The following is a 27,575-nucleotide window of genomic DNA, read 5'->3' on the forward strand; positions in this document are numbered from 1 at the left end:
ACTTGGATCCTGGATGCTGCTTCTGACCCACCTTCCCATTTATTTTTCAGTTAAAGTGAATGAAGAACACAGTCTAGGAAAAATGCTCATCTGATCATACTAGAGGTAAGTCAGCTTTTTACTGGACATTAGTTCATGAGGCAAGTATTATAAATCCCATGCATGGCAAGACTTGAACTTTCCCCTGCCCCTGTCATGTTACAGAATTACAAAAATAAAAGTAGTAGCATTCTACTAAAAATCACTGTATAGACCATCGATCCTACTGAAATATTGCAGTGAACAAAATTCTTTCTTTCTGGCAGCATCTTCCACACACAAGGCAGCAATTTATTTATTAATAAGTAGTAATACCATTTATTACCTAAGCACCAGAAAAATTGCCAGGTTCCACTCAGATGTAACAGCCAGAAGACTCAAGAATGCTGTAGCTTCTAAAGATTCAGCTAAAATGATTCACAGAGACTTAGACATTTCAATGGATCAAATTTTATTGTTTTCATAAAAAAAAGATAGAACCAGATGCTACTTTTAAGTGAAATCATTTATTACACCAATCTGTTTTATAGGAGGTATATATATATTTTATCATTAAGACAACTTCAATAAAATGACTATCTACAAGAAGGACTTTGATTGTTTTATTTTCATGTCACCATACATGAACAAATGAATTTTATGTCTTATTAAAACATTTTACTCCGTATCAAAAATGTACACATTTTAATAACCATTGCTATGGTCTGAAGGTATTTTACATTTAATTCATTTAATTTAAAAAATATTCATTGCTGTATGTGTTACAGTGTAAGCTTAAATCATCCTATACATAATAAAAGTTTGTGTATACAGAATTTTTCATGTTGTCACATACCTTCATGTCTGAGACACAGGTGAGGAATTCGCATTTCTTTTTTGCAGAAGGTTAAAGTACATACTGATGTGAGCACAAAGCAACATTTTTTAAAAACAAAACCAGTTTGAATGGCACAAGAGTTAGCATTTTTATAAATTAACAATGCAGAGTTCTGCATTATGGAAACAGGTACATGAGATTCCAGTACTTTCCTTACGGCTTGGCTCGCTGGAAGAAAACCTGTGAAAATTTATTTTAAAAAATTAAAACAAAGGCAATGTAAGACATGGAATGCTTGAGGTATAAGGGAATTTGTTTGACAGAGCTCATTTTTGTGTTCAACATACTGGTTAACACATTAAGGGTGTGACTTGTGCTATTTGATTACACTCACCCTCTCAAAAATGATGCGTTCTGACATTCTCTGCAATTATAGCATCACATTTTTGCTTTTTCAGCTATTAAACGAAAGCCAAATACGAAACTACTGAGATGGAAGGTGCTAAGAATGAGCGACAATTTTATAGATGTAGGTTTGTTGTTTGCTCTGTCTTTCCAATTAACTGCTTTACTACTTGGAGATTCCCTACAGCTAAAAACCACTGAATAATTCAGTATTTTACTTCAAGTCACTACTATGACTGAATTTTATGGTAAAGTTCAAATAGAACTAAAAGCTATTGAAAGAAACATCTTTATACCTTTAAGTAGTTTTTAAAAACTTTAGCATCAGGCTGCTGAAGTGCTTGACAGAATTCCTGTAAGAGAGAACAAAGAAATAACTAAGTAGTAACTAAATGAAGCAACAAAACAACCTGAGATACATTAATATGTAAACCCACTGATATCCACTTGTATTTTCCCTAATGTACAACTAAAGAAAAACACGTTATGGATAAAAACTTGGAAAAGATGATAGTCCAAATGCATTTGAGGGTGAAAAACTATTTGTTTGGTTGGTTTTTTTTTTCCAAATACAGGATATTTGATTCACTTTTGGATGAGGAAACAGAAACGGGACTATCTACAAGGATATCTTCAAGTTAAAATTTGAATTAAAGTAGGAAGATTGTTTAGACAGTTACATGCACAGGACTTTGTTTGTTTGTTTTGCAAGGTACCTTTGCAGTATCTTTACTCCTTATGATTAAATTAATCCTATTCTCATACGCAATAACTGAGTAAATTTTACTGTGGGATGAAAGAAGGTTAGCTTTGCAAATAACCATTTCTCCCCATTTAATATTTATGCTTGTAAAGAGTTTTCCAAATATTCTTTTAGGAACTCCTACCTGGATTATCTCAGGAGCTACTTGCAAAGAAGGCAAATACTCTTGCTGAAGATACTGAATGCACTCAGGACCCTAAAGAAAAGCAGTATACTTTTTTTCATGCATATTTTTTTACACATGGAAAATCATAGCCCTATACTATATGGTGGTCTACCTCACCACCACTACTCTATTTTACAGAAAAGGAATGCTTTTCAAATGTTTAAGTTATTCACAGGTGTTATAAAAAAAGATTTCTCAATCTCAGCATTACAGGTTCTACTGCAATTTGATATCTTTTGTTACACAGAAGAAAAATGCTCTAAAAATTGCACTGAAGTAAGAACTACAATAGAGCCAAACAGTGTTACATGTCAACTGTAAGAGACAGGTAATTATGGAGGCAGCTCTATCTGACATTTGGAAGAAATAAAATTATTTGTTATTGGCATCTGCCTACTGCTTTACCATACTGCTCCTATTGCAAAATTCAGTAGCCAAGTGCAGATGAACACAGTATTTCACCTCTTTTAACATTAACTATGTAATCTGCAGTGAACTAAGCAGTGATAAAATGGAATGACTAAACACCTTTGAGCAAAACAAACCTTTTAATTAACACTTCAGTTTTTGTTTTCTTTACCTATTATTTATTTACTTTCAGCACAGGAGGGATTACTGCACAAGATGACAGAATACAAACATAACCCAGTAGATCTACCAAGGGAAAGTTATCAGCTTTACTAATTCACATAAGTTACCCTTGAACTAAAACAGCAACAAAGTGAGCAGATTTTTCTCCTTAATGAAGAGTCAGTATTTTGCATTAATTAATCAAGAGGTAGAACTACTGGATCCTGTATCCATGCACAGCATTATGACCATCCTGTTATTTTATATAACAGTACAGTAGGAATTCATCTTAGTACCTTTTAGAAATTGATAAAACCACTAGCAAGAAACCTGTGACAGTTATTCCCTGTGAAGTATGATGAAGCTTACCCTTTTGAGATGAATTGTTTTTAACGTCACTGCACATTCTGATAAAGCCTGAAATGTAATACAGAGCATTAGACTGTTGCATTGGTCTACTGGTTCACTATTCAAAGCTACAGAATCTAATGAGGCCAAAACAAGGGCTAGTTCATGCCATTATCCCTTCATTTTCCCCTCGCACAATGCCAAGTCTTGACCTTCCAGGTTTTGTTCTACTCTAATCAGAAGAACTTCTGCACAGCTGAATCCAAAATGAGCTAGAGAACAGCCAACTCTATGTGTTCATTTCACTGAACATTAGTTAATAAGTAATGCAGGTCAATGTTGAATACTTGGATCTCCAGCTGATTTTGAGCCTAAGTAAACTACAGGATACACTACCATAATATTCAATAATTAATCATACAGATACCTAAATGTGGAAAAAATCCTACAAATACTAGGGGATTTTATTTCTGAGATGACAATCTTTAATACCCCATGGCTATTGTAGGTTTGTTAGCTTCCATCTGCCCCACAGGCATGAATGCAAAAAACCCATCCATAATACACACCAGTACTGTCTGGGCATCTGCTAAGTCAAACGTTTGCTTCAAAGGTGCTAAGAAACATGCAGGAACAATGTGCTTGTAGACAAAGTCTGCAAAACCTACTGGTCCATCTTTACCTCCTAAAAAGAAAAATAATATTTCAAGTTCTATTATTGCTTCATGGGTAGTAGCAGACGGAAAGGAATTCTGGAAAAAGATTCTTACCCCAGAGCTCTACCAACTTAGAAAGAATAATAAAACAAGTCTTCTGTGCAATAGGATCTGGGTAATCCACTGCTCCTTGAATGACAGTGAACAACACGCGTTCCACATTCTCTGCACCTTAAACACATTAAAATGAACTTGTCACTTCAAATTGCAGCCTAAAATGTTTTGGTACTCATACACTATTTTATATAAATACTGACCTGGAAGACATGCTTCAACTTCAAAATAGCTCTTTTTTGCACAAATATTTTTGGGAAGTTTCCCCTACGATGCAAGATAACTCTTATTTAGGTTATAAATTTTTTTTTTTAAGTCTGGCCTTTAACACGCACAAAGGTGAGGACAGTACTTTGACCTGTTTACAAATAGAAATTTTGTCCTCTCTACTTAAACTTGGAAGAGTTAATTAAAACTCAGCAACGCTAAAGTAGTTAGCTTATCTTGCAATAAGATAAGACAAGATATTTTTCACACATTTAAAATTTCTGTGCTGCATCTATGCTTATTTGTTTGATTCCTTTCAAAATTTCTTGGCCCATTGCAACTACCAAGTGCCTCTTTCAAGAAAGCTCTCACTACTTAATGCTACTTTTCCCTTTCCCAGCAGTATTACCACCATTTTAGGACAGGGGAAAGGAATTCTGAGCTTCACTTACTAGATGAGTCACTTAAAACTTTCTGAAGCCCCTAGCCATTTTGATGGAATTCAAATAGAAAGAATCACTTAAAATATTCAAGCAACTAGATGTCTGACTTCAAATTCCCACCATGAAAAAGAACTCATTTGCATCTGGCCAGTAAAGGTGAGGAAAATCTGGTAACTACATATATACTAGTCACATGATGCCTTCTATCATAGATAAAAAGATCAGGCAACAGTAATAAAAGTTTACAGGATTTACTGAAGTGTCCTTCCATAAACAGACACAATGAATAGTGGCAGCTGTGAGTGGCCTTGCCCAGCAGTCTGAACACTGCTATACTTTGGTATATATGTATGATCTCCGATTCACCAGACAAGTACAATGTTACATAAAGATGGATACACTGTTCTTGTCCTAACAGGCACAGTGATCACATTAAACTGAAAAGATAAGTAGGAAGAATATGCCTATAATAGCTGGATTTCACAACCCCAAATTCCTGTACAACAGGTAATTTGAATTAGGCAAGTTGAACACAGTATTTCCATTAATCCATTCTACTGTAAGATAGTTAATAGTACTTGCCAGGAACTAGGCTAATAATTTACCTAGATCAAATGTAAGTGAGAAAAACCATAGTACTATCCTTTGAGAAACTGAATTCCTTACCTTGATTAGCTATGACTTCGCTCATTCCACTGCCAGTTACTGTCTGCAGAAAAGCAAAGTAACTCCTCCTTAACATTTGTTTTTCTAGAGCAGCAGACTGGTCATTTTCTTCTGCTGGAAGGAGCAACACCTCAAAAATAGCACGAAGTAGTGGCATAAACATCTGTTGCAGAAAAGGTGAAACCTGTGTCTGAAGATCAAAAGAGACTGTCAGCTCAAAAAAAACCCTGAACATTTAGAAGTTAAAACTTGAAGGCTCATTAGAGGTCTTAGCTTAGATCCACTTCTAATATAATTACAACACAGCAAGTTGCACCAGGGTCACCAGGAACATTACTGCACCTTTACTTACACACCACCTATTTTAAGCCTTTTGCACAAAAATAACTAGTCCTGTCTAGCCTCACTTTGTGCAGGAAAAGATTTTTCAGGATTTTTCATCCTTCTCTTCAGACAGACCATTTCAAATTTCCTGAAATTTGAATCTGTAAGACTGGCAACAGGCAAGCCTTTATAGAACTTTTCTTTAAGGATTACTAAAGCAAGTTTTCTTACTGACATTACAGAATAAACTCGCCACTTAAAACACTTCTAGTGAAATACATATAAGGGCACTAATTATGAACTGAAAAACTGAAAGTGTGTGCTATTCAGTCACATTAGAATTCCACAAAGAGGCAGCTCATATTCATACAACTCATATAAGTTCATTTCTTAATGCTTAAGCAAGATTTTATCTTTTATCTTCTCTTTACTATGCCTTTTAAGTATTCACAGTGAAGACTATAGAAGCTAGGATCTTTATTTTACCATGTTATAATAAGAATAGAACTGTATCATACAAACTTAAACATTACACCTGAACATGGTATTTGTCCCATCTTGTTCCTGTGACTTTTTTCTTTTATGTTCCTCAACTTTCACAGTCATCCCGAATAGAAATCTATATTCTTCCTTATACACTTATTTGATATTTCTGTAGCCCTATCTTCTGGAAATCTAATTATGAAAGATGAGAAATCACTTCAAAGCTTGTGTATTTGGAAGCTAATTTCTAACATTAGCTTAAAACTTCAGTGGAGGGCATGAAGTTAATTGTGTCAATAAAAAAATTTGTGCTGCCAGTAGTATTTTAAAATATGAAATCCAAAAAATTAAACATGTTATAAACATTTAGGACTAATCAAAGAAAAAAATCAGTCATTTAATCACTGTGAGTCCAGCAATGTATGACTGTGATCAATGACAATGTTTCCCAATAGCAGCCTACAAAACACATTTATTAATTTTTAGGGAGAGTTCTAACGCATAACTGTTTTTCTGGAACTAGAAAAGATGATCTCTCAGCAACACTTCGACCCTGAAAGGCTTATGCAGTATCATACCTTAAACTTAGCTGTTATTTGGTTTATAAGAGGAATGAATTCTTGAAGATCTTTTGCTTCACAATCTTTAAGCATGTGTTCAGAGGCAGAAGGAATAAATGGAAGAACTTCCTCCTCTAGGCAAATAATCATGCGGTGAAGGAAGGTGCGGACACCACCTCTCAGAACTTCCTTTTGTAAGGGACAACTGAGAGCTGGCAGAAACGTCTGTAAGCAGTCCAGATAAACCTCTGAGCATCCACACTGTTTTACAGTTTGCTTATTGCTGAAAGCCTTGCTGGTTCGGCTGTAAAGGCACACATCAAGCATTACATAAGCTCACGTTCCAGTACACTGAAGAAGCAGTAACACTGAACAAATGCTTTCCAATCCAGGCGCTAAACTACCATACTGCATTTCATGAAACAGGAGCCACACAGTGAAGTAATGAACACAGTATTTTCATATGAAGTAGCATCACTTTGGCAGTTTATGAGAATGAAATTCTAACCATTTACCAAGAACATATGATTAGGTTAGCTCCATACAATTCTTTGAGCAAAGAAAGAGAGCCGATTCATTATGAACTTGCTCAACATTCTCTGTATATACATCCAAAGCAGATTCTTCTAAGGGGACTCATTCTCTCAGCTATCAAAAGAAATTTTACAACCACTGATGATTTTCTAGGTCAATAAAGTAGAAAAGTCATTCCCTCCTCCCAGTCAATCCTTTGTATTTCCCTTTTGCTCAAACCAGAGACATACAGTGTTACTGTGCTGTATGTACCTACCTAGCAAACCCAACAGCATGATTGAGGCAGTCAGCCAGGGCCATCTGTCTGTCCTCATCTTGTGCCATCATCAGTTTTTCTAACAATACTTTGAACTTCTCCATCAGCGGAGTCAACAAATTCCTCATCAGAACCTGTTTTCTTTCTGCAGAGTATTCGCTGTTAACTATTAACACTCCAGCTGTTTCATAAATGAAAAGTTGGTCATCACTGCTTAACAGAGCTTGGTAGCCATTTTCCTAAAATGGAAGATAACAGGCATAATTCACCAAGTGTCCTCTATCAAGGTTGTCTTCTCAAAGTTTATAGTCTTCTATATATACACCCATCTCTACCCTACACTCCCAGAAACCCACATAAGCAGGAATATTACAATTAGGTACAAAAGTAAGGTGTGCAAGTGATCTCACACAAAAAAAGCAGGATAATTATTTGTGCTTAAATGTCTGCATGCTAAGCTTACAACTCAGCAAGTACTCAGGAACACTGATAAGTGCAAGCCTCCCTCATTACAAAAATCTACTGCAAATACTCACAGGAGGAGAAAGTTCCATGAGATCTTGTATTCTGTTCAGAACATCTTCAATAAAGGGATTCATTTGCTTACTGAAGTAAAACAAGTACATAACACTACTTAGAAGCATATTCATTTTTACAGGTTTCAAAATATTTTTTAAACTGAGAAGTTAGATGCTAAACTGCCTTATCCTTATAGGAATCCTCTTTAAATATCAAAGCACTGCTGCAGAAAAATCTGGCTTATGGGTATGATAGTAGTGGTAGGCCAAACAAATACATGGCATAGTGAGAAATAACCATTTCTTCCTTTCTCTAATTTTTAAAAATATGTATCATTTAAGTGAAATATTTTGAACAGCTGAAAAAAAAAGCATGCTGAAATCTGAGCCATCTCTGAGCTTCTTCTGCCTCTAAATAAATACATACCTGTGAAATAAGACCAACAGGACAGGACTGTTCAAAGGACTCATACACTGAGTAAACTTCATCAGTATAAATTCTAAAAATATTCATAATTTAGTTAGGGACAGGGAAGAGTTACTCTTGAAAGTCTCCACATCCACTCACACTCAGCTCTGCTTACTGAGCAAAAGTAGAAAAGGAATTTATACTGTTGATCAGCTTTAATGTCTGATCAAAATAAACTGGGCATGTGTGTTCCACTTCTCAGTTCTGTGACAAATATTTCCACTGCTCCCTTAGTAATACACAGTAGAACAATCCTGCTAGAGCACGGTTTTGGTGTTTTACTTCACTGCAGTCTATCTGAAGCCCAGCCTGTTCCGATGACAACTGGGACACACAGAAGTGTTGTGTGTAGTAAACTCTGTGCCATTTGTACACATCCATTTACTCACTTAAGAGACTTGACGAATCTGGAAAAGAGGTAAGCTGTCCGGCTCCGTACTTTGGGACTTGTATGACGAAGACCACGGTGATCTAAAAATGCCATCTGCAATCAATAAAGCATCTCAGTCTTAGAATGCCTAAACAAGGCAAGGGGGGAAATCTAATGATCCAACAAGTTAAGAAACCCAGCCTCCTTAGGGACCTTCAGAGAATAAGAAAATTTCCTAAGTCTAAAAGAACTTATCTAGTCTCACCTAGTTAAAAATGTAAATGAGATGAAACTTACTAGTACAGTTGGAATGTGCTGAGGTTCAACAGCAAAGAATTTTTCATATCTAACCACTGTTTCAAAAAATTCCAGGGTCACTGATGTGTGTTGATAGGCACTAACACCAGAAGTCACCAACTACAAATAAAAAAGCATTAGCAAGTTAGTATTTTAGCTGTTTATAAAACCCAACTGCAACATAAGTGACATGCTGGCAACTGAGATGAGCCATTCGAACTGGCACATTCCAGTCTTCAGTGGTACTTTCAAACAGCTCCCAAGACATCCTTACCGTTCTCATCATGTCTTGTAAAGCTGTAGCTTTAGTAACATCACCAGAGAAGTGAGCACCATGAGATACAGGAAGAGCCTCGGCCAACATATACAGCAGCCTTATTGCCACTTCTACTTCCATAAATCGTGTAGTCTGCCAGTTCCTAGAGAAAGAGTGTGTAGATCATGTTAGTCTTTAGCACCTAATGAAATAATCACAATTATACCATGTTAATGTTTTCTTTTGAGCCTTCTTCGGATGCACAGCATAAAAGGAACAGATTTAAACTAAGGAAAACACTGGAATGCCCAGGCAGTTAATTCAGGATGGTTCTGGGAGACTGTACCCTCTAAAATACCACCTCCTCATCAGATCACCACGGACTGCTTTTGCCAGTTTCAGCTTGAAAGTGAAAGATTTCTATTGAGTTTATTTAGATACAAACCCACCTAACTATGACACAGGACAAGCCATTCACCTTCCCATAAGAAGAGGATCCTTTAAGGTTCAAGGTAGCCACAAACAATACTGAATTTCTGTTTGTATACACATAACTCTCCTCCCAACCAGGGCACTAGTAATGTTTCTTTACTTGTGTGTAGGATTAGATCTACTATTTTTTTTTTTTTACAAAAACACTTCACTTAGATTTCTTCCCCCCATCCAACCTTGTTTTTCAGATAAAAGTAATGCATAATATTTACACCTCAAGGAAACTCTTATGAGATGTGGCAAAGTGAACACCTCTCAAAACAGCTGGTGCTGTGTAGATAAGTGACAAAGATCAAGAAACATCTATAGGAAAGAAAAGCTGCCATTTAAGGTTACAAAAAGAAAGCTTTTCCTTTCTAAGGAGCTGAGTAACAGACTATACAAAGTCATATTTGTCATGAAGTTGTAATGAGCTCATTCTACCAACTGACTTCACCTTGCTGCATCACACATTTCATTACAAAATGATGGTTTACAAAAGGAAAATAAAAACCAAACCCCAAAAAGACACCATACAAAACAAGTTATAATCCTCAACTTACTGAAGTGTAGTGTTAAAAACTCTGCGGACAGATGCCAACAGTAATTCTGGTGAAACCTGAGCAAGTCTGTCCAGCAGCAATTTCAACTGTTTTCTGTACTCCACAAACATTGCTTCATCTTCACCCTACCAAAAAAAAATTCACATCAGTAAAGTCCTTATTTTTATGTTTAAATTAATTCACAACCATTTTAGACAATTACACTTAAAGCAAAAAAAAAAAAAAAAAAAAAGTACAAACAAAACCAGTACAGCACACTCGTAAGTTTCTTCCAGTGCTCTTGCAACATAACAGCAGGCTCCTTTTATGGCTGGATATAATATGTTGAGATCCACTGCATTCAGTCCAGAAACACACTAAAAAGGCTTTCCAAAATGAAAACCAGCCAAAAGTACAGGAAAGAAAATGCTCTTGGCAAAGCCTTATTGACCCAATTCTTAAAAACTGACTCACTCCTCACAGACATTCCTTCTTAGCTTCTAACTTAGTTTTAAAATTGGATTGACAATATTTTTGATGGACTGAATACAGTTTAAGTTAACCCTTTCAAGACTATAGCTCCTAAACAGCCTGGAACAAAGTAAGTCTGTCTCACATACTCAATCATTACTGTTGGCTGACAGATGTTAAGCATGGAACAAAAATGCTATCAAAGACCTTATCCCCATCTTTAGCTCATTTTTGCAGAGGTTTGACCATCTCCAGTAGCTCAGGCAGCGTGTCTTTTGAGAGTTTCATTATGCAATATTTCTCAAGTATTTTTGCAAGACAGAAGTGACATGAAGAAGCATGCAAATTTGCACTAAACAAGCCACCTCAACAGCTATGTTTAGTTATCAGCACAGCTGTATTTGACTAGGAAGAGCTCTGTACAAACACAGCCACAAATATTGTCAACTCAGCTGCCTTGGATATACCTCTATTATGTTATTTTGTCCTATGCAGACATGCCTAGAAGCTTCCCATATAGGAAAAAACCTCAGCCTACAGACCCTTGCTTCCTACATTTAAATCTTTAGTCTATAAAAAACACAGATTTTAAGTGTGAGCAAGTTTTACTACATATAATTAAGTTGCATGTGTTTGTTTATTCCTACAACACAGTACCTCATTTTCAAAATTATATTCTTCATCATATGTCAACTTCTTCATAACAGCCAACATGATTCCCTAGGATAAAAACAGAACAGTAAGTAAAGAAGCAGACAAGTTATAAGAAACAACCATTAAAAATACTACAGTAAAGAAAACATTGAAGCTAGTGTTATGTGTTTACAAATATTTTTAATCCCTTTTGAACCATTATTTTCAGAGGTTTAGCAGAAGTTAACAGTCCAAATTAAAACAGATGGATTATATCTAAAGAATACACAGATGCTCTTCCAGACAGACAACACAGACGTTATGGAGCTCTCAGTCTCTGACAGTACAATTTAACTTTATTTCCTGCTTGTAATTTGTGCTGTTCAGTTCACATTGAAAACAATCAACATGACTGAACTAGACAGAGGAGACTGGAAAGAGGAAACCAACAGAGGTTGTCCAAGATACTATTTTAAAGGGATAAGTGGGCTTAGCTATAACATCAACTTCTCTGAGTTCATAGTAATTGGTGTGCATAACATCAGTCTCTATTCAATAATTGTTTTGCCATCTTTAATACTGCTGTTTCAACACTGCTTCAAGAAACAACGTGCTATACTGTAGTACACGTAACTACTATCCATTGCATGTAAGAAATACTTCTGATTCAAATATTTTAGTCTAATCATTATCATCATCAATTAGATAATTTATATATTTGATTTGCCATCCTAAATCCTGCAGAACAAAGTTGAAAAAGCTTCAATTACACCTACACAATCCTTTATACATAAACCACTAAGTCTGGGAGAAAGACTGGATCCAGCTGCACCTAGACTCCTCTCTGAGAAGTTTAGAAAGCAAGGGGCCCTTTCTGCACCTTGCCACTCAAAGGGAGGGTCTGTCTACACCTTGCAGCAGCAAGTTGTCGGATCAATTAGAGCAATGAAGTGCAATATAGTCTTAGTAGAGACTGTTGGTACATCCTAAGGCAGCTATAAAGGCTTGACCTTAGCTCTACTTAAGTCTGAATGAAACCAAATGAAACAAAACAAATTTTGACAAATAAACCATGATTACTGTTCTTCATTTTAACTGCAAAACCTGAAATTCATCAACACCAAAACGGACCAAAAAATTAAACCTAGATTACTGAGGTGAAATTCTTGGTCATCTTGCAGAAATAGATACTTTGACACCAAGTGTCACCATGACCTGTGAGAAGTGTCTGCTTCCCTGTAAGTGATAATCAAGAATTACAACAATTGCAAAATATTAATGCAATACACTTGTAGCCAAAAATGTTTAGAAAGACCTGTCATTCTAAGAATTAAAAATGTGATCCTGCTGATAAGAAAAAACTTTGGAACTTCAGAGGCACAAGAAACAAGCCCCCTTCTTTTCCTATTCAAATAACGAACAAGTTAAAAGTGTAAGCTTTGAAATGCAAAACTTTAAAGGAATGCTGCTAAGCACAAAATTTAAAGTTTAAGACAAACAACAATAAGATTTAGACTATTTCCCATTACTTTCTTATTATGAGTTGGATGAAAGAAAAAAAAAACCTGTTTCTCAGTTTAACACAAATTCTCAAGAACTGCTCAGTAAAATTAAGAAATATTTGCAGCATGAAAATCTCCAGTATGAAAGCAACTTAAACCAACATATTTCAGGACAGTAACATATTCCAACTTTTAGTGTTAAGTGTACTGCAGTAGTAACATCATTCGATCTAGCTGTAACAACAAAAGACAGTAACAAAAATAAAAAGATTCAGTGTTATAATCAAAGTTCTCATTTTGTGTTACCTAATCCAATGTAAACAGACATTAGACAAAAGCAGATCAAGATACTCTACACCACAGTTATCTAAATTCAAGTTTTCATGTTAGAACAGGACCAGAATTCAGTTTTCTTTGTAAAGAAAAGGAATCACACCTGTTAATTGTGTGAACTTACGAAATAACTGCACCAATCTAACCAGTTCAACATCTAAATCAGTACACCTACATTGGTGCAGACTGGGCTGAAAAATCCATGTATGTTTACTACTTCCAAAACTGGACAAACTTTATGTTAGATATATAAACTTATGATTATTTACTTGAGCTTAATGTGTATTTGATGAAATGTTTAACACATAACTGCTTATGATTACAACTTATCTCTTAATTGTGCCTTCTTTCTTAAGTTTAACTTATTAAGAGTTACATTTACGACAATCCTTCATAGATTTCTTCCAGTCCTTTGCAATTAGGGAAGGTTCTAATAAAATATAAAAACTTCAAGGAAATAACTCTTCCATATTGATTTAAGAATATTCTTTGAACAGTACAGTCTGCAGACAAGTATGCCAGTGTATGCTTAAGGGTTATTTGGGAAGACCAGCTCTAAAATAGCTTTCATCTTCATACACAATTCAATTTAAGTTTACTATTTAAAGAAGCAACTGTAGTTACTAAGCAAAAGATGAAACTGTCCTTACTTTTAAGTCAGGACAGGACACTGTCTTCCTTTTAAGTCCTCACTCTTAATTACTGCCACATACACATTGAGGCATAAAAATGAAATATGATTTGTTTCAGCAAAATGAAATATTCTGAACTCATGTCATTGAAGCATAGAATCTAGTAAAAAAACCTACCTCTACATTGGCTTTCTGTTGGTCTGAAAGTGCAGAAAGCTGGAAAATAAAATTCAAGTGTTATTCTTTTGTATTCCAACTCCTTCATTACTATCTAAGAGAAAGACTTGCTTTTTTAACAGCCATATGATCTGCCTTTCCCCTTATCACAAGATTTAACTCAACTCCTTCAGATTTCTAAACACTACAGAAACAGCATGATCACAGGCATTAAAGAAACTGAATGCTAATCAAAAAACCTATTTTGCAAGTCAGTTTGCACAAAGTATGAGACATTCACACAAAAAACTAATGAAATCATGTCAGAATTGGTGTTATATTGAAGCCAGACATATTTACTTGTTTCAGGATGTGAAGGTAGTCGTAACAAAAGCCAATGATGTTAGAAGAGATGTCATCATCTTCATGAATTAGAAGTTGCAACATCAGGGCCACTTTTGCTTCAATAGCTTGTAGAGTGTCTTGAGCACTCTTCATATCACCATTTTTTATCAGTTTAGTCCAACTAGCTATTAATGCTTGCCCCATCCCATTGACCAGCTTAGAAAATCTGGCCAGAAAATCCACATCATCCTCCTGCAAGAAAAGACACCTAATTAAAAATACTAACAGAGCTTATGTTTAAATTATGTGAGACTACAGACTGTACTAGCCCTGTCTAGTATGTAGAATTAAACCAACACTTGTCTCCTAGCTGGAAACTACCAGTTGCCTACAATTGGTTCTTTTCCCCCTGGGAATGGAGAGAGAAAAAAGTTAAAGCAATGCCAGATTTGGCTGTTCTCCATTACACAACAGTAGCTTGCTTCATCTCTTCAGATTTGTTTGTTTCTCTCTTTACAGCAATAAGCAGGTTCAAAATAAAAGCAGCAGCACATGCCCACCATAAATTTAAGGCTGTGTAAGGGGAAAATCTTTTAATGGAAAATCTTCAAAGAATTACCAGCTGCAGCTCACTTCTGAAATACTGGTAACAAGTACCTTTCAGTATTGCCTGTAAGGGTGAGTTAATATTAAATACTTCTGGCTTGCTTTGCAGAAAAATATTGATCAGAGAATACCCCTAAAGCAGCCACCTCAAAGAAGCATTTTGGTCTCTACCATAACCATACAAAAGTGAAAGAACAACAACTCTACCTAAGAGAGATTGAGGTAAGATTTTTATTAGTAGGAATACAAATTTGACAAAGGTTTCAAAAATAAGAGGCCAAAGCCTTGCAATCTAAGAACTACAGCTTCATAAGGACTGGTTGCTCTTTCTCCACAGCAGGTAGTGAACAGCTGTTCCTTTAACACAGCCACTGCCAGGCAATGTGTGTTTAGTTAGGTGGAATACTTTCCCAGCTTACAGATAAGCATTTTAAGCCTCACGTTTGATGGTGCACACACATGCAAAACAGCACACATGGCTTTAAGAAAGCTCTTTCCCCTACCTAATTGTGCATAGAATTTTTTAGGGTGAGACATTAAATCAGCTCTCTTGGCCACAATACCTATTACAGAATCATTCAGGAGGGAAGATTCAAGGAAACACAGAGGCAGTGTTAATAGTAAGTACAACGTGCTTTAAGAGACAAACGGAGGAGTTACATAATACCTTGCTTCTAGAATGAAACCCTGTGTGTTCAAATAATGAACATCAAAAACAAGCTCTTGAATTCAAGTATGAGAAAACAGTAAGAAGTGTTCAGCTTCGATGCAGAAGCAAAAGTACTTCCCTCTAATCTATGGACTGTTTTATAATTTGCTGTGCATCTGCTTATTTAAGAACTGTCAGAAACCTATGACTTATTGTTAAAAATCAACACACAAACCTGATCAATACTGAAGAGGCCAGCAGACTGCAATACTTGACATAAAGACTCAACCAGTTTTGTTTTATCAATTGGGTCCATTCCCTTATTTACAATTTCAAACAAACAATCACAGGCTTCTTCTCGGAGAACTTCCACAGACATGTGACCTAGCAGCATATTTATAAACCTTCAGAGAAAAAAAAGTTTAGCTTTATATGTGCAAAGTAACATTGTATAGAAGCTTAATCTTATTTGTGTGCGTATTTACAATGATTTCTTTTTACAATTCTTTTTTATTGTACTGACAAAACTCAATGTTTAATACATTTTAAAGAGAACACACCAAACTGAGTAGTGTTTAATTTGGCCATTATATCAGCTTGGCTTGCAAAAACAATCACTTTCCTAAAATTACCAAAACCCCAAAGATAGAATTAAAAATCATCTTTAAAGGACCTATGTTTTGTTCTATACAGTCAACACACTACCAAGGTGATTTCTGCAAACCCTTTCCATCAAAATCTTACCTTTCATTGGCTATCAGGCTCAAATCTATCCAGGATACATAAGCTCCAACTACTTCAAGGCACTGGCATGTCAACTCTGAGTTATTGTATTGATAATTTTGTAAGATTTGGTACCACGATTCCACCAAACTTGGAATGCACTGTTCCCTCATAGTATCTTTTAATAAAGTGTTCCTACGAGCCTCCTGTTGATACAGAAAAAGGATAAAATCAGTCTTATCACAGCTAGCATCTTGTCAAATTAGTAGCATTTTTGTATCCACTGCCAGACATCATCTGTCAGAGCAAGATAAATCAGAAACCCCAAGAGAAAGTTTTTTCCTTTCCAACAAATAAAAGCAAAACATCCTAAGTTTTGCCTTTTATTATCCTCAATGGCCAAACACTGAAAAAAAGGCAGAAAAATAAGAGCAGTTCACTAAATCATTAAATAGACTTTTGATGTTAGGACCCCTTAAAACATGCACTAGAAAAAACTAACATTTTAAAATGAGTCAGTCTAGCAGTACATTGGCAAACTTGGTTGATTAATTTTTGTTTGCAAGCTTTCAAGCAAAAAAAAAATAGCTGAAAAGCATAAAATCATAAGAAGCATTAAACAACAAAGCTAAACATAGTACTTTGAATTTAAACACCTCGTGTCTAAAGCAGAGCTGCCACAGGAAAAAAGCATATCTAAAAACCTTCTGCTCTAATTAAAGTAAGAAAACTTCTTAAAATTTTAAAACAAGTGTTAATGCAAAATAATAACTTGCCTCTGATGTATGAACAACATCCCGGTCCACCAGCTCAGCATCGACAGCCATCAGGATCCTGAGGTACATATCCACACCTCGTGGATTAAGGTCAACTACTGACAGGATGTCAAAAAAAAACTTGGGCCATTTTGTGAGATATTCAGTAACAAAAAGCAATGCGAAGACTTGTGCTGCTTTGTTGCGAATAAAAGTCTTCTCCGGCTGGGGATTCAGCATCTGGCAGAAACAAGACATGTCATCTGTATATTCTTAATAAATTAGAGAAAAATCGGATGGGTTTGTTGATCTCTCTGGAGTAGTTGATATACTACCTCTCTTCCTGCCTGAGACCAACAAATAAACCCTTACATTTCCAAGGAATTTGAAGACAAACTGCCTAAATTGTCATATAATAGAGAAAATGTTCTCTATGGGTGATACAGTCCTAAGCTTTTCAGTCAGTACCAAGGCATTAAGTGTCTCAAAGACTAAAAGGTCATTTGTCAGTTTGCGGAAAGTTACAGTTGTCCTGTAGTTAGCTTGTGCCTGGGTTAGATGTTAGTGCTAAGAATAGTACGGGAAGTTCCTAAATCTAAGGGGAAAAAAATCAAAAAATCTGTCACTACCAATCTCTCCTCTTCTCTCCTTTCCCTTTTATAAACTCCTAAATGGAACAGTTTGCCACAAAGAGAAAAGCAATTTAATCCACTTTATAATGATCTGTTCTTTTAGAAGTTGTGTTCTATTCCACTTCCTACTGTTAATTTTTGACACAGTAACTGTTACTCCTCAGAGCAGAAGTGGAGTGACAGCCATGCAATGGCAGGTATGGGCAGGCCGGTGATGTTCTGCTGACTGCACACTCCTGGGTGGGGCTCACACTACAAGTTCGGCTACAGTAACTCATTCCACAAGGAAGAATCGCCCATACTGGCGGTGGTACCAACAGAGGAGTGAGAAACCTCTGCCAGCATTCTAAGCAGCCAGGATTTCACTAAGTAGGGTCTTAGAAAAAGAATTAGCATGCCTGCTCCCCCTCCAGACACCCAGGACCATCAGGAATCTGTATTATACCTCTCTAAAGGGGAACTTTTAATACACCTTATGTCACACATAATTGATTAAATCACAATCATTATCTGATGCAAGAGTTATATATTCAGTAATAAGTTCAGGCATGGACTTCTTTACAACACTTGATTTAAAAAATTTCTCACAAACCTTTAACAATCAGATACCAAATATCTTCAGGAAGCCATCTTTAAACTCCAACACCAGATTAAACATTTAGTCCACACTCAATGTCCTCTGTTAGGCCCTAAAAGTCTAAAATGTAAGACTGCTGTAAGGACATACGTACCTGTGCTTGCAGCCATGTTATGAGTGTTTCCCTAATTAGCTGCTGCTGGACTTCAGTAAGTTCAGAGTATCTGAAATGAAAAATATTGAGGTCAAAACACAACTGTGCTTCATGATAAGCACCAATACTCCTAGCAAAACTCCTTTATATGGTATATAATGCTCCACATTAAAGTAAATTAAAAGTTTCTAGGACAGCATTTTACAAAGCCATTTGCATGTTAAAATTTTGACTCAAAGGCAAAAATAATAAATATTTTACCCATAGCAATGAATCACACTTTGAGGCATTACTGCCTCCTAGAAGTAGAAGCTTGAAATTTTGCAGGAAGGCTGCTCTATCAGGGACTTATGACCCTGATAAAAATACACATTTGACCATAGGCCAAGGGGAGAAGGAAGAGACATTGGTATATACTTGGACGTTTCCTACATATGAAGATTATCACCGTTGAGTACAAGCCCTTCACTGATCTGACCTAGGCTACCTTTACTATCAGACTTACGCCAGATGTCACACATGCAGTCCTGGCAAACTGTGACATTATATCCAGTCCAGGTCAAACACTAGCCATACTTCTGCCAGGACCAGTGAAGCTGAGAATACTCTGTTGCAAAGAGAGTTAGCTATAGGCTTGTAGAGTCCTTAATAGAAATGACTGCTGCATGGGACTCCAGTGATCCTGTCACAGCCAACCATTCATTGAAGAGATAAAAAAAAACCATCCCACTGAAAATGTTTAAAGAAAAAAGGCAGCAGGAAACAAGAGAAAACATACTGCAGGAAGCAGGTAACAGGAATTAAAACAAGCAGAGAAAAGTGGACAGTGAGGTAAAACTGGGCAAATAAAAAAAAATCTTTAACAATTGCACTCATACCAAACTGTAAAGACCAATCACAAAATATATCTCATTACTATACAAAGTCCTGACCTGTTCAGTGACAAGCAGTCACAATGATATTCAAAGATTCCATAATGCTCAATTCCAGAGCAGGGGAGCCCAAAGTGAGAAAAAAATATAGTTCTCTGCAATGACATTCATATAATTAAAAAGCATTTTGCCCTAGAATTACGGTTCTATGAAACCACTAGTGAGTGAAAAGACTGCTTTCTCAACATCTCTGCCATGGTTATTGAATGAATGGGGCTCTGTCTGAAGCCCAGGACTCTGTACAGAGCACGGCTGCAAAAATCAGTGAGCACAGAGTAAGGCCTGAATCTCCAGACAGGAACAACTAAGCTTTAAGCAGTCCTTGCTAACTGGGTCTGTGCTGGGCCATCCACAGCTGCTAGACTAGCTGAGAGCAGAGCATGCTGCCCAAAACCTCTCCAAGGAAAAGGTAAAGAAACACAAGACTATCTGCACCAGACTACAGACACCTCATCAACCACAACCAGGCAACAGATACCATCTTAAGTTTATTTGCAAGCAGAATTAAAAGGGAAAATTAAATGGATGTATATGGATAGTGTCAACAAAAATGACTCACTTGAACTTAACTTGATGTTCCAGAACTTGAAAGCAGAAGAACTTGATGTGATCATCACTGGAAAAGAAAATTCTGTTACTGGAAGCAATATGGTACACATTTCTGTGAAGAAAAAAATGCCTCAAATATTACAATCAGATTGCCCCTTTGGAACCAGAAAAAAACAAATCTGCTGCTACTGTTACTTCAAAGCAAAAATGACAAATAATTGAGCAGTTAATCTGGTAGAAATGAGCAACTGTTAAACTAATATTTATGTTTGATATTAGCCTTTTTTTCTATAGCCACCTATGTGCTATGGTTTGATTTCAGTATCAAACAAACCAAACTAGAGTACCTACTGTATCCTGCGTACCTACTGTATCCTGCCCTTACAAAAACATGTCAGGCTTCAATAGTATGCTTGAGGCCCACTACTACACTAAGCGCAAGTTGTACTCTGCATCTTAAAAATCAAAGGTAAAGACAAACTGAACTATAGATTAAGCACAGACATTCCATACGCTCTTATCCACACCGCTTTTTCATCTTATTATCTACAACTTGCAACAACCATAATGTATTTTTTAAAGATTGTAATTTCTAATCTGAAGTGGTTTTAATTACTGCACATTCTGACAGAGTCAGTAGTCTTGATAAATCATTTACAAAATAGCATTCACCCTAAATTACTGGTGTTCTTCAGGAGATATGCACTCCTCAACTTCCTTCCAAATGGAATTATTCTGTAAAACAGTGACAACCTAGTATTTTTGATGTAAATACACAACTATGTGCAAAAATAGTGGTGATTACACACTCTGCACTTGAACAATGGGATGGCCTATTCCATAGAACAGGGGCAAGGAACTACCTATGAGATCACTGCATATAAAATCTATAGTCTCACAATGGGCAATTCTCTGCCACTTCTTTTCCCCTGGATTTCAAAAACCAGCAGTCTTTAGGCTACTAAATTAATACGGAGTTTAATTTATACATTGCTTTTCCTTGAAAGGCATTATACAAAGGCCACAGATCAACTATGGTACTAAAAATAGTATGAAGACCGCATTAACTTTAAACAATTTAGTTTGCCTATTATGCTGCACAGCAGAATTAGATCCACACATTACTAATGAAAATAAGAAATTAGTAGTTATATTACCTGTATATACTCTGAGCTAATGCTTCTGCACAGACTTGCCAAGCATCCTGAGATATCTTGAGCTGCTCAAAGTAGGACAGTGCCTGCAAAAATCAAGGTAGGTTTCACTTTAAAAAGAAAAACGCAGGTAGCAACATACCTCATTCACATCTGCCTTTGTATTTAAACAGCTCTTCTTCAAAAACCCAACACTATTTGGATACATTCCAGCAGCTCCCTAATCACCTTAACACTGAGTGGGTTTTTTTTCTAAATGCTAATATCGCAGGAACCCATTTCCACTTCATAGTCAATACAAAGATTTTTGTCACTTGAACACACAAGTCATAGAATCAGAAGTGTTGAGGTTAGATGGAGCCTCCAGAGACACAGCTGATTAGAGCAGCATGCTCAAGGCCTTTCCATATCAGTGGTAGTTCACATCCAAGTTAAAATTCCTTCCATAAGTTCTAAAGACGTGGTAATTTAGATTTTTCACTTGAAACAACCCATTATTTTTGTTGCACCACTTTACTTGTATTCAACACTCCAAGCTCAAAAAACATTCAAACACTGACCATCTGGACAACTGTCAGTTTATTAATCTTCTACAGAAATCAAGAAAACACCTACCAAATTTTAAATAATCCTATTACTTATCAGGAGTTCTAAACAGCTTTTGACAACAGTTAATTTGATTTAATTGCTTTAAGGCTCAGTATGGCCTGTAATACAAAACAGTAAAGCAAGTTTTGAAGCAGAGATTAGATTAACAACATTATTTCAATTCTATGAATGCATGTATTTCAAGGGGGAGGTTTTGCTGTTGGATATTTTTAGGGGCTGCTTTTTGCATTAGTTCATAAAGGTTTCCATTTACCAAAGTCATCTCCCGAAGTAATTATTCAGAACTAAGTTCTAAAATAAGAATTCACTTCCTGTAGTTAGTCCTAGTGATACTTAGTGATACTTTTCTTATACTTAATATATCATCTTACTAGAAATGGTTTGATACTTCCCTTATGTTACATCTTACATGATAGTGGAAAAGGTACATCCCCTTCTGCTATGACATATTTCAAAACTAGGCAGACTGCATAGTTCAAAGGTCAAATCTAAAAGCATCCGATTTTATTGATATTCTATTGACAGATCACTAAAGATTAACTATATCTATCCTTTTAAAAAGGACAATTACTCAGAACCAACATATTTAACAGGCTACTTAGGAAATTAAACCACATTTGTAACTGTTTTAAACATTCCAGGATTTGTTTTACAAACATAAAACCATGTTATTAACATCCTCACTCCTGAAAGATTTTACTAGAAGTTATCTTGCAGACAGTTAAATCAACATAGTAGTCAGTTAGCAGAGATAGTTACTCAATAAACTAGTTATATAAAACTGAATGAACTTAAACAGTCAGAGCCCAGAAAAATAAATTCTATGCTTGTTAAGTGCAATTGAACTGAAGTGTAACAGAATTGATAATACACACTCCTCAGCTTACATGTTTGCAACATGACTCTGTTTTGTACTTGCCACCACAAACCCCATGCACTGGCTCACAAAACAAACTCAGCAAATCCCCCCAGCCCATAAAAATATGATATTTTTGCACTGCAATACTACCTCCAGTTATTAGAGAGAAGAGGAAATTAATTACATACTCTTTGTCTGAAGTCTGCATCAGCATTTGGGTTGAGCCCTAAAAGGGCTTGCTCATCCATCTCTATTGCTATATTCGTTGTTTCCTGTTCCTATCTGCTTTGCCCACTTCTTCTAGAGGAGAAAATACGATCATCTGCAAATAGAGAAAGAGAAATTTTATTTGCTCAGTAGAACAAGAAAAATTAAACCCAGGACAGCAACAATGACACAAGTTGGCCCACAAATCCCAAAAAACATACTCCAACTAAACACGAATGCACACACTTCCAATACAGATACCGGAATTCTAAGTCCTTTAATCAACTTTTCACAGTACTGTATTTGTACTGAATAAGGAAACTTTAAAGTCTCCATATATTTCAGTTCTCTTGAAAGGAGAACTTAGTTAACAGAAAGAGAGCATTATGTATAGCATTCAGCTGAAAGGCTTAAATTCCAATTTCAAGCAAGCAGAAGTTTCAGCAAGATATGACAAAAGCATAAATCTACCCCTTAAAATGAAAGGCAATTTTTTTTTTGGCACCACAAACTTAACTACCAAAAAAAAAAAAAAAAAAAAAAAAAAAAAAAAAAAAAAAAAAAAAAAAAAAAAAAAAAAATCTCTACTCAGCTCCAAAGTAGATAAGATGCTTCATGTACTCACTTATGAACTATGGTGGGGGTAAAGTCATTTAGGAGGTCTTTCTTCTGAAGCAAGCACAAACAAGTGTCTTCAAAATTAACCACAAAATATACCACACTGAGTTGTTAACAAAAGTTTTCCACCGATGGGTGCTGATTTACTAGCAGCTATTTTTATTTAGAAAATTCATTGTAAAATCAACAAGTGAGCTAGACAAATGTTCTAAAGATGGCTTGCCGCTACAGGTTGTTCGACAATGCTCCAGCAAAACACACAAAATTAAAAAAAAAAAACCCAAAAAAACCAACCAACCAAAAAAAACACTTCTCTGTCAAATATTAGGATGCTGTTAAATAACAAGAAGGGACAAAAATCCATCTATCCTTCAGATCTCTGCCCTGCCTCCCCCCCCCCGCATAGTAACATAGTTAATTAGGCCTGAAATCAGGCCTTGTTATGTAAGTATGTAGGAGGTAGGGGAAAGGAAGAGACAAGAGGAAGCAATGAAATACAAAGGAGCTGTGGTTTGAAGCTGCCTACATACCCATAGGTAGAACTTCTAATTTCTTAGTATTGTGTCTTGTGCATGCTCTACTGTTCACCCTCTCCCACAGGAGGAAAGGTAGCACAGTGACAAGCAACAGCAAGCAGAACTGAAAAGGAGAGCCCAAAATTTAACGTGGTAACAGACTTCTATTGAAAAGTCAAGACAGAATACACTATGCCAAAGTGCATAATGAAAAGCAATTTAATAAGTAAAATTGAGTTCATTGAAAAAAAATTGCAGGTTTCGGCAGTATAGAAACCAGAAAGTCTGGAACAAAGTGATGACTCCTGGCAAAAGAAGCCTCACAGACTGCCTTAGTCACAATGATTCCCCTCGGGGGCAGAATCTTTAGGGATTAAAATTGCCGTGCTGAGTCTTCTCCCTCTGCATCCCCAGCCCCCAATCTGCTTTCCCCATAATCAACATCCAGAAGAGCCAGATTAAAAATGGTAAAATGGTCCACAGAAAATGATTTTTTTTTAATTGCATCTTTTGATGAAGGGTCTGGTCCAGAGTTAAACAACTCTTGGGAGGGTTTTATTGTATTTAATACACAGAGGCTTTTTTTCTCTGCATATTTACCTGCTGACATCAGTACAGTATCTTTTGGGCAGATGATTTATACCTATGTGACAAATTTTGCTAATAAAAATAACATGACTCAAACATGTATTCTCTTTACTTATTGCTAACAGCAATGCCTATCACATCTACTAATTTTCTAAATGCCGCATGAGTGCATTTAAAATTTTAACTTCTATCATGTAGTCTTTTCTCAGTTTCATCTTGACTAGCCAACTCTAAAAGACAATTAATGAGATCAAATATTTGAATGAGCCTCTTGAGAAAACTAACAAAATAGCTTTTCATGCCTCATGGATTTACTTAAGCAGGTAGCTTTTCTACTACAAATCTATTTAACCAGCCAGTTACACTTCAAAAGCAAAACTGAATGGTGAATAGTACAAATAATTCACAAAATCCACTGCAAAATGCACTTGGCTATAACATCAAGTATGTCATTAAAGCAAGTTATATTTATAAAAACAATTGATAACGTTAATAGTTAATATGCAGCTGTGCAGAAAATATTGTCTTATTTACTTAGAGATTATTTTTTTGTTAAGCAGTACACGATGTCAGGTGTCAAAGTCATCTTATAGTAATTAGAAAGATACAGTTCCTTACCAGTGAAGTCATGCACGTATGTCTCATCAAAATAATTTACTCCCTTTCCTCTACTAAATACTTAAAAATGCGTTCAATAATAAAGATTATTTTCATAGTGGAAAGGAGGAAGGAAAAAAGTCAACCCACTTCAAGTGGAGAAGACTACCCAATTAACAATACAAACGTGGTCGAAGTGTGTTAACTTCGATCCAGATATACCCCAATAATGAAAACATTCAGGGCATTTTAACTACAGATGCTAACCACCGGAACAATCAGCATTTATAAAAAGCGTCATGTTCAGCAGTCATTTTAAAAATTTACTAGATGTGTTAACACAGGGGGAGCCAGTGGTGTGCCTCATTTGAATTTCCTCAAGTTTTCTCTCTAATAAAACAAAGACATTAAAATTAATCTTTTACAGTCTTTTTTGCGGTTTTGCTTGCTGCAAATCTTGGGCTTATTTAGAGCCTCTTTGGGCTCTAGACCCTTAACACTAACCTAACACGCGGTTCCAGCCAACAGCTGTGTAATACCGCTACTTCGACAACTTTTCAACCGGACTAGAAAAGTTTTTCTTTCTGGAAGTGACATCAGGTCTTAGTTTCAGGCACAATTTTACTGGCAGGAATTGCCGATAAGGAGTAAGGCCTCCTTGCCCCTACCCCAGGCTCGCTCAGAGCCCGGTCTCCTGTGGCTCCGAAGAGCCAACACGGCCCGGCAGCGCAGGCGGCCCGGGCGCTCGGGAGCTCACAGGGGCCGTGCCCAGCCCCGCGGCACAGCCGCCGCTTGCTCCTGAAACCTCCGCAGCGCCGGCCCGGGCCGCTGGGAGCCACCCAGCCCCACCATCCGCGGCGGGAACCATCGCTCCCACCACGCCGCGACCGCCGGAACATGGAGGTGCGGGGAGGTCCCTCCCTCCCCCGTGGCTGCCGTCCTACGATTTCTTCCTCCCCCCACCGGAACCATAGCGGATGGACAGCCACCCAGGCGGCAGCTCCCGCGAACACAACCGCACCGCAGACTACAGCGTGTATTGGCAGAGAAACACACAGATATTTTTCGTGGCACCCGCAGGGCGGGACCGGTGGGGCCCGGCTGGCTGCAGCCCTCGCTGTTCCCCAGCAGCGGGGCCAGGCGAACGCGGCGGTGCCTCCCCCCCTTCCCGGAGCCTCTCGGCTGCTGGGGAGGCGGCCCCGGGTTGAGGAAACCGGCCGGGGGACTCGCGGGAGCCCACAGGCGCCGCCAGCTCAGCCCACACAGCCCCTACCCCCCCGGGCTGAGTCACCCGCCCCGCGTGTCGCGTCCTGCCCGCCACCCCCCCTCCACCGCCGGTACCTTCCCGGTCAGTGCTCCATCGCCGCCGGCTCCCGCCCACCCCCACGGCTTCGCAGCCGCCACGAGCACAGGCAGCGGGCTGGGCCGGGCCGCCTCGGCTGGCGGCGGGAGGAGGAGGAGGAGGAGAAGCAGCACCGCCCCTCTCTGCCAAGCCGGCCAGCCGCGGGGCACGCCGGGATACGCCCCGGCCGCGGGGCAGCCTGGGAGCCGTAGTCCCGACCCCGCCTCGGTACCGCTGGCACCGCTGTGAAACCCACCGCGCCGCGGAAAAACCAGGGCTGTCCCGGCCCGCCCCTGAACTGCCTCCAGCGTTTGGAAATCGTGCTGTGTCAGTGGCGGCGGGGCGGGGCTGGGCCGCCCCTGCGAGATCTGCAGTAGCGGCCGGAGCGACCTGCTTGGGGACGTGCACAGGGCAGGGCCCAGGTTTGCGAGGGCTTGTCCGTGAGGAGTGATCCAGCTCTGTCTGCACATGTGACACGAGGCAGAGGGCTCTGCAACGCAGCGCCGTGTACGGGGATTGGCGTCACCACACGCCCGCGTGGCCTTCGGACCAGACTTAAAACCCACCTAAATGCGAGCAACTGTCTTGCAAACCCGTCCCAGCCGCGCTGCTGTTACAGTATCTTTCAAGGCAAAACCCACTCCCGTGCCTACGACAGCGCAGCTCTCAAAAGACGTGAGGCGCCCAAAGCTCCAGAGAGACTTGCTTGTCCTGCCAGCAGAGCTGTGCCCGCTCACGGTGCACGGGGGAACAAGCGCCCGGTGGGACGTGCCGCAAAAGAGAGGCATCCCACGGAACTGAGTGCGTGCGGGGATCCACAGGGGCTGTAGCCAGTGGCCTCGCTCTCCTAGAGGACAACGAGTGAGACAGGTTCCCCCCACAGCCCTCCGCTCCCGGCTACCGCCATGAGGGGATTGCGGTGCCAACGCCTCGAGCCTCCCTGCCACGTCCTTCGTGCCGACGCCAGCAGGGCGGGCGGGGGACGGAGTCACGCACAGCGAGGTCTCCTTCTGTCGGGACCACGCAGGTGCACGGCCTCGCTGATGGGAACAGGGTCCCGGGCTGCCTGCGGGGCACGGGGCACCACGGGCGCCGCTCGGGCCGGGCCACGCGGCGCCGCCAGCCCGGAAGCCAGGGCCGCGCGCGGAGACTGACAGCTGCGT

The 27,575-nt window shown here is 38.3% G+C and overlaps 1 protein-coding gene across 4 annotated transcripts; it reads right to left on the reverse strand.

Moving 5' to 3' along the window:
* Positions 1-466: 466 nt before the first annotated feature.
* On the reverse strand, positions 467-27,547 carry XPOT (exportin for tRNA). 4 transcript variants are annotated; one of them, XM_063396551.1, is made up of 25 exons: positions 27,409-27,547; positions 22,734-22,867; positions 21,081-21,163; positions 19,934-19,990; positions 18,443-18,512; positions 17,101-17,319; positions 16,346-16,530; positions 15,837-16,005; positions 14,362-14,598; positions 14,023-14,061; positions 11,403-11,465; positions 10,296-10,420; positions 9,280-9,424; positions 9,006-9,125; positions 8,728-8,822; positions 7,888-7,957; positions 7,352-7,590; positions 6,580-6,865; positions 5,195-5,384; positions 3,879-3,995; positions 3,678-3,793; positions 3,130-3,177; positions 2,149-2,220; positions 1,558-1,614; positions 467-1,096 (listed from the first exon to the last, which is right to left on the reverse strand). In XM_063396551.1, the coding sequence occupies exons 2-25, from the start codon at positions 22,791-22,793 to the stop codon at positions 1,070-1,072; spliced, it is 2,889 nt and encodes a 962-aa protein (XP_063252621.1). In that variant the 5' UTR covers positions 22,794-22,867; positions 27,409-27,547; the 3' UTR covers positions 467-1,069. The 4 variants fall into 4 exon arrangements, with proteins under 4 accessions (XP_063252621.1, XP_063252620.1, XP_063252618.1 ...); XM_063396550.1 differs by lacking the exon at positions 27,409-27,547 and adding an exon at positions 26,979-27,390; XM_063396548.1 differs by lacking the exon at positions 27,409-27,547 and adding an exon at positions 26,412-26,553.
* Between the last annotated feature and the right edge of the window lie 28 nt (positions 27,548-27,575).

This window comes from Prinia subflava, chromosome 4, assembly GCF_021018805.1.
Source record: "Prinia subflava isolate CZ2003 ecotype Zambia chromosome 4, Cam_Psub_1.2, whole genome shotgun sequence".
NCBI classification, from domain to species: Eukaryota; Metazoa; Chordata; class Aves; order Passeriformes; family Cisticolidae; genus Prinia; species Prinia subflava.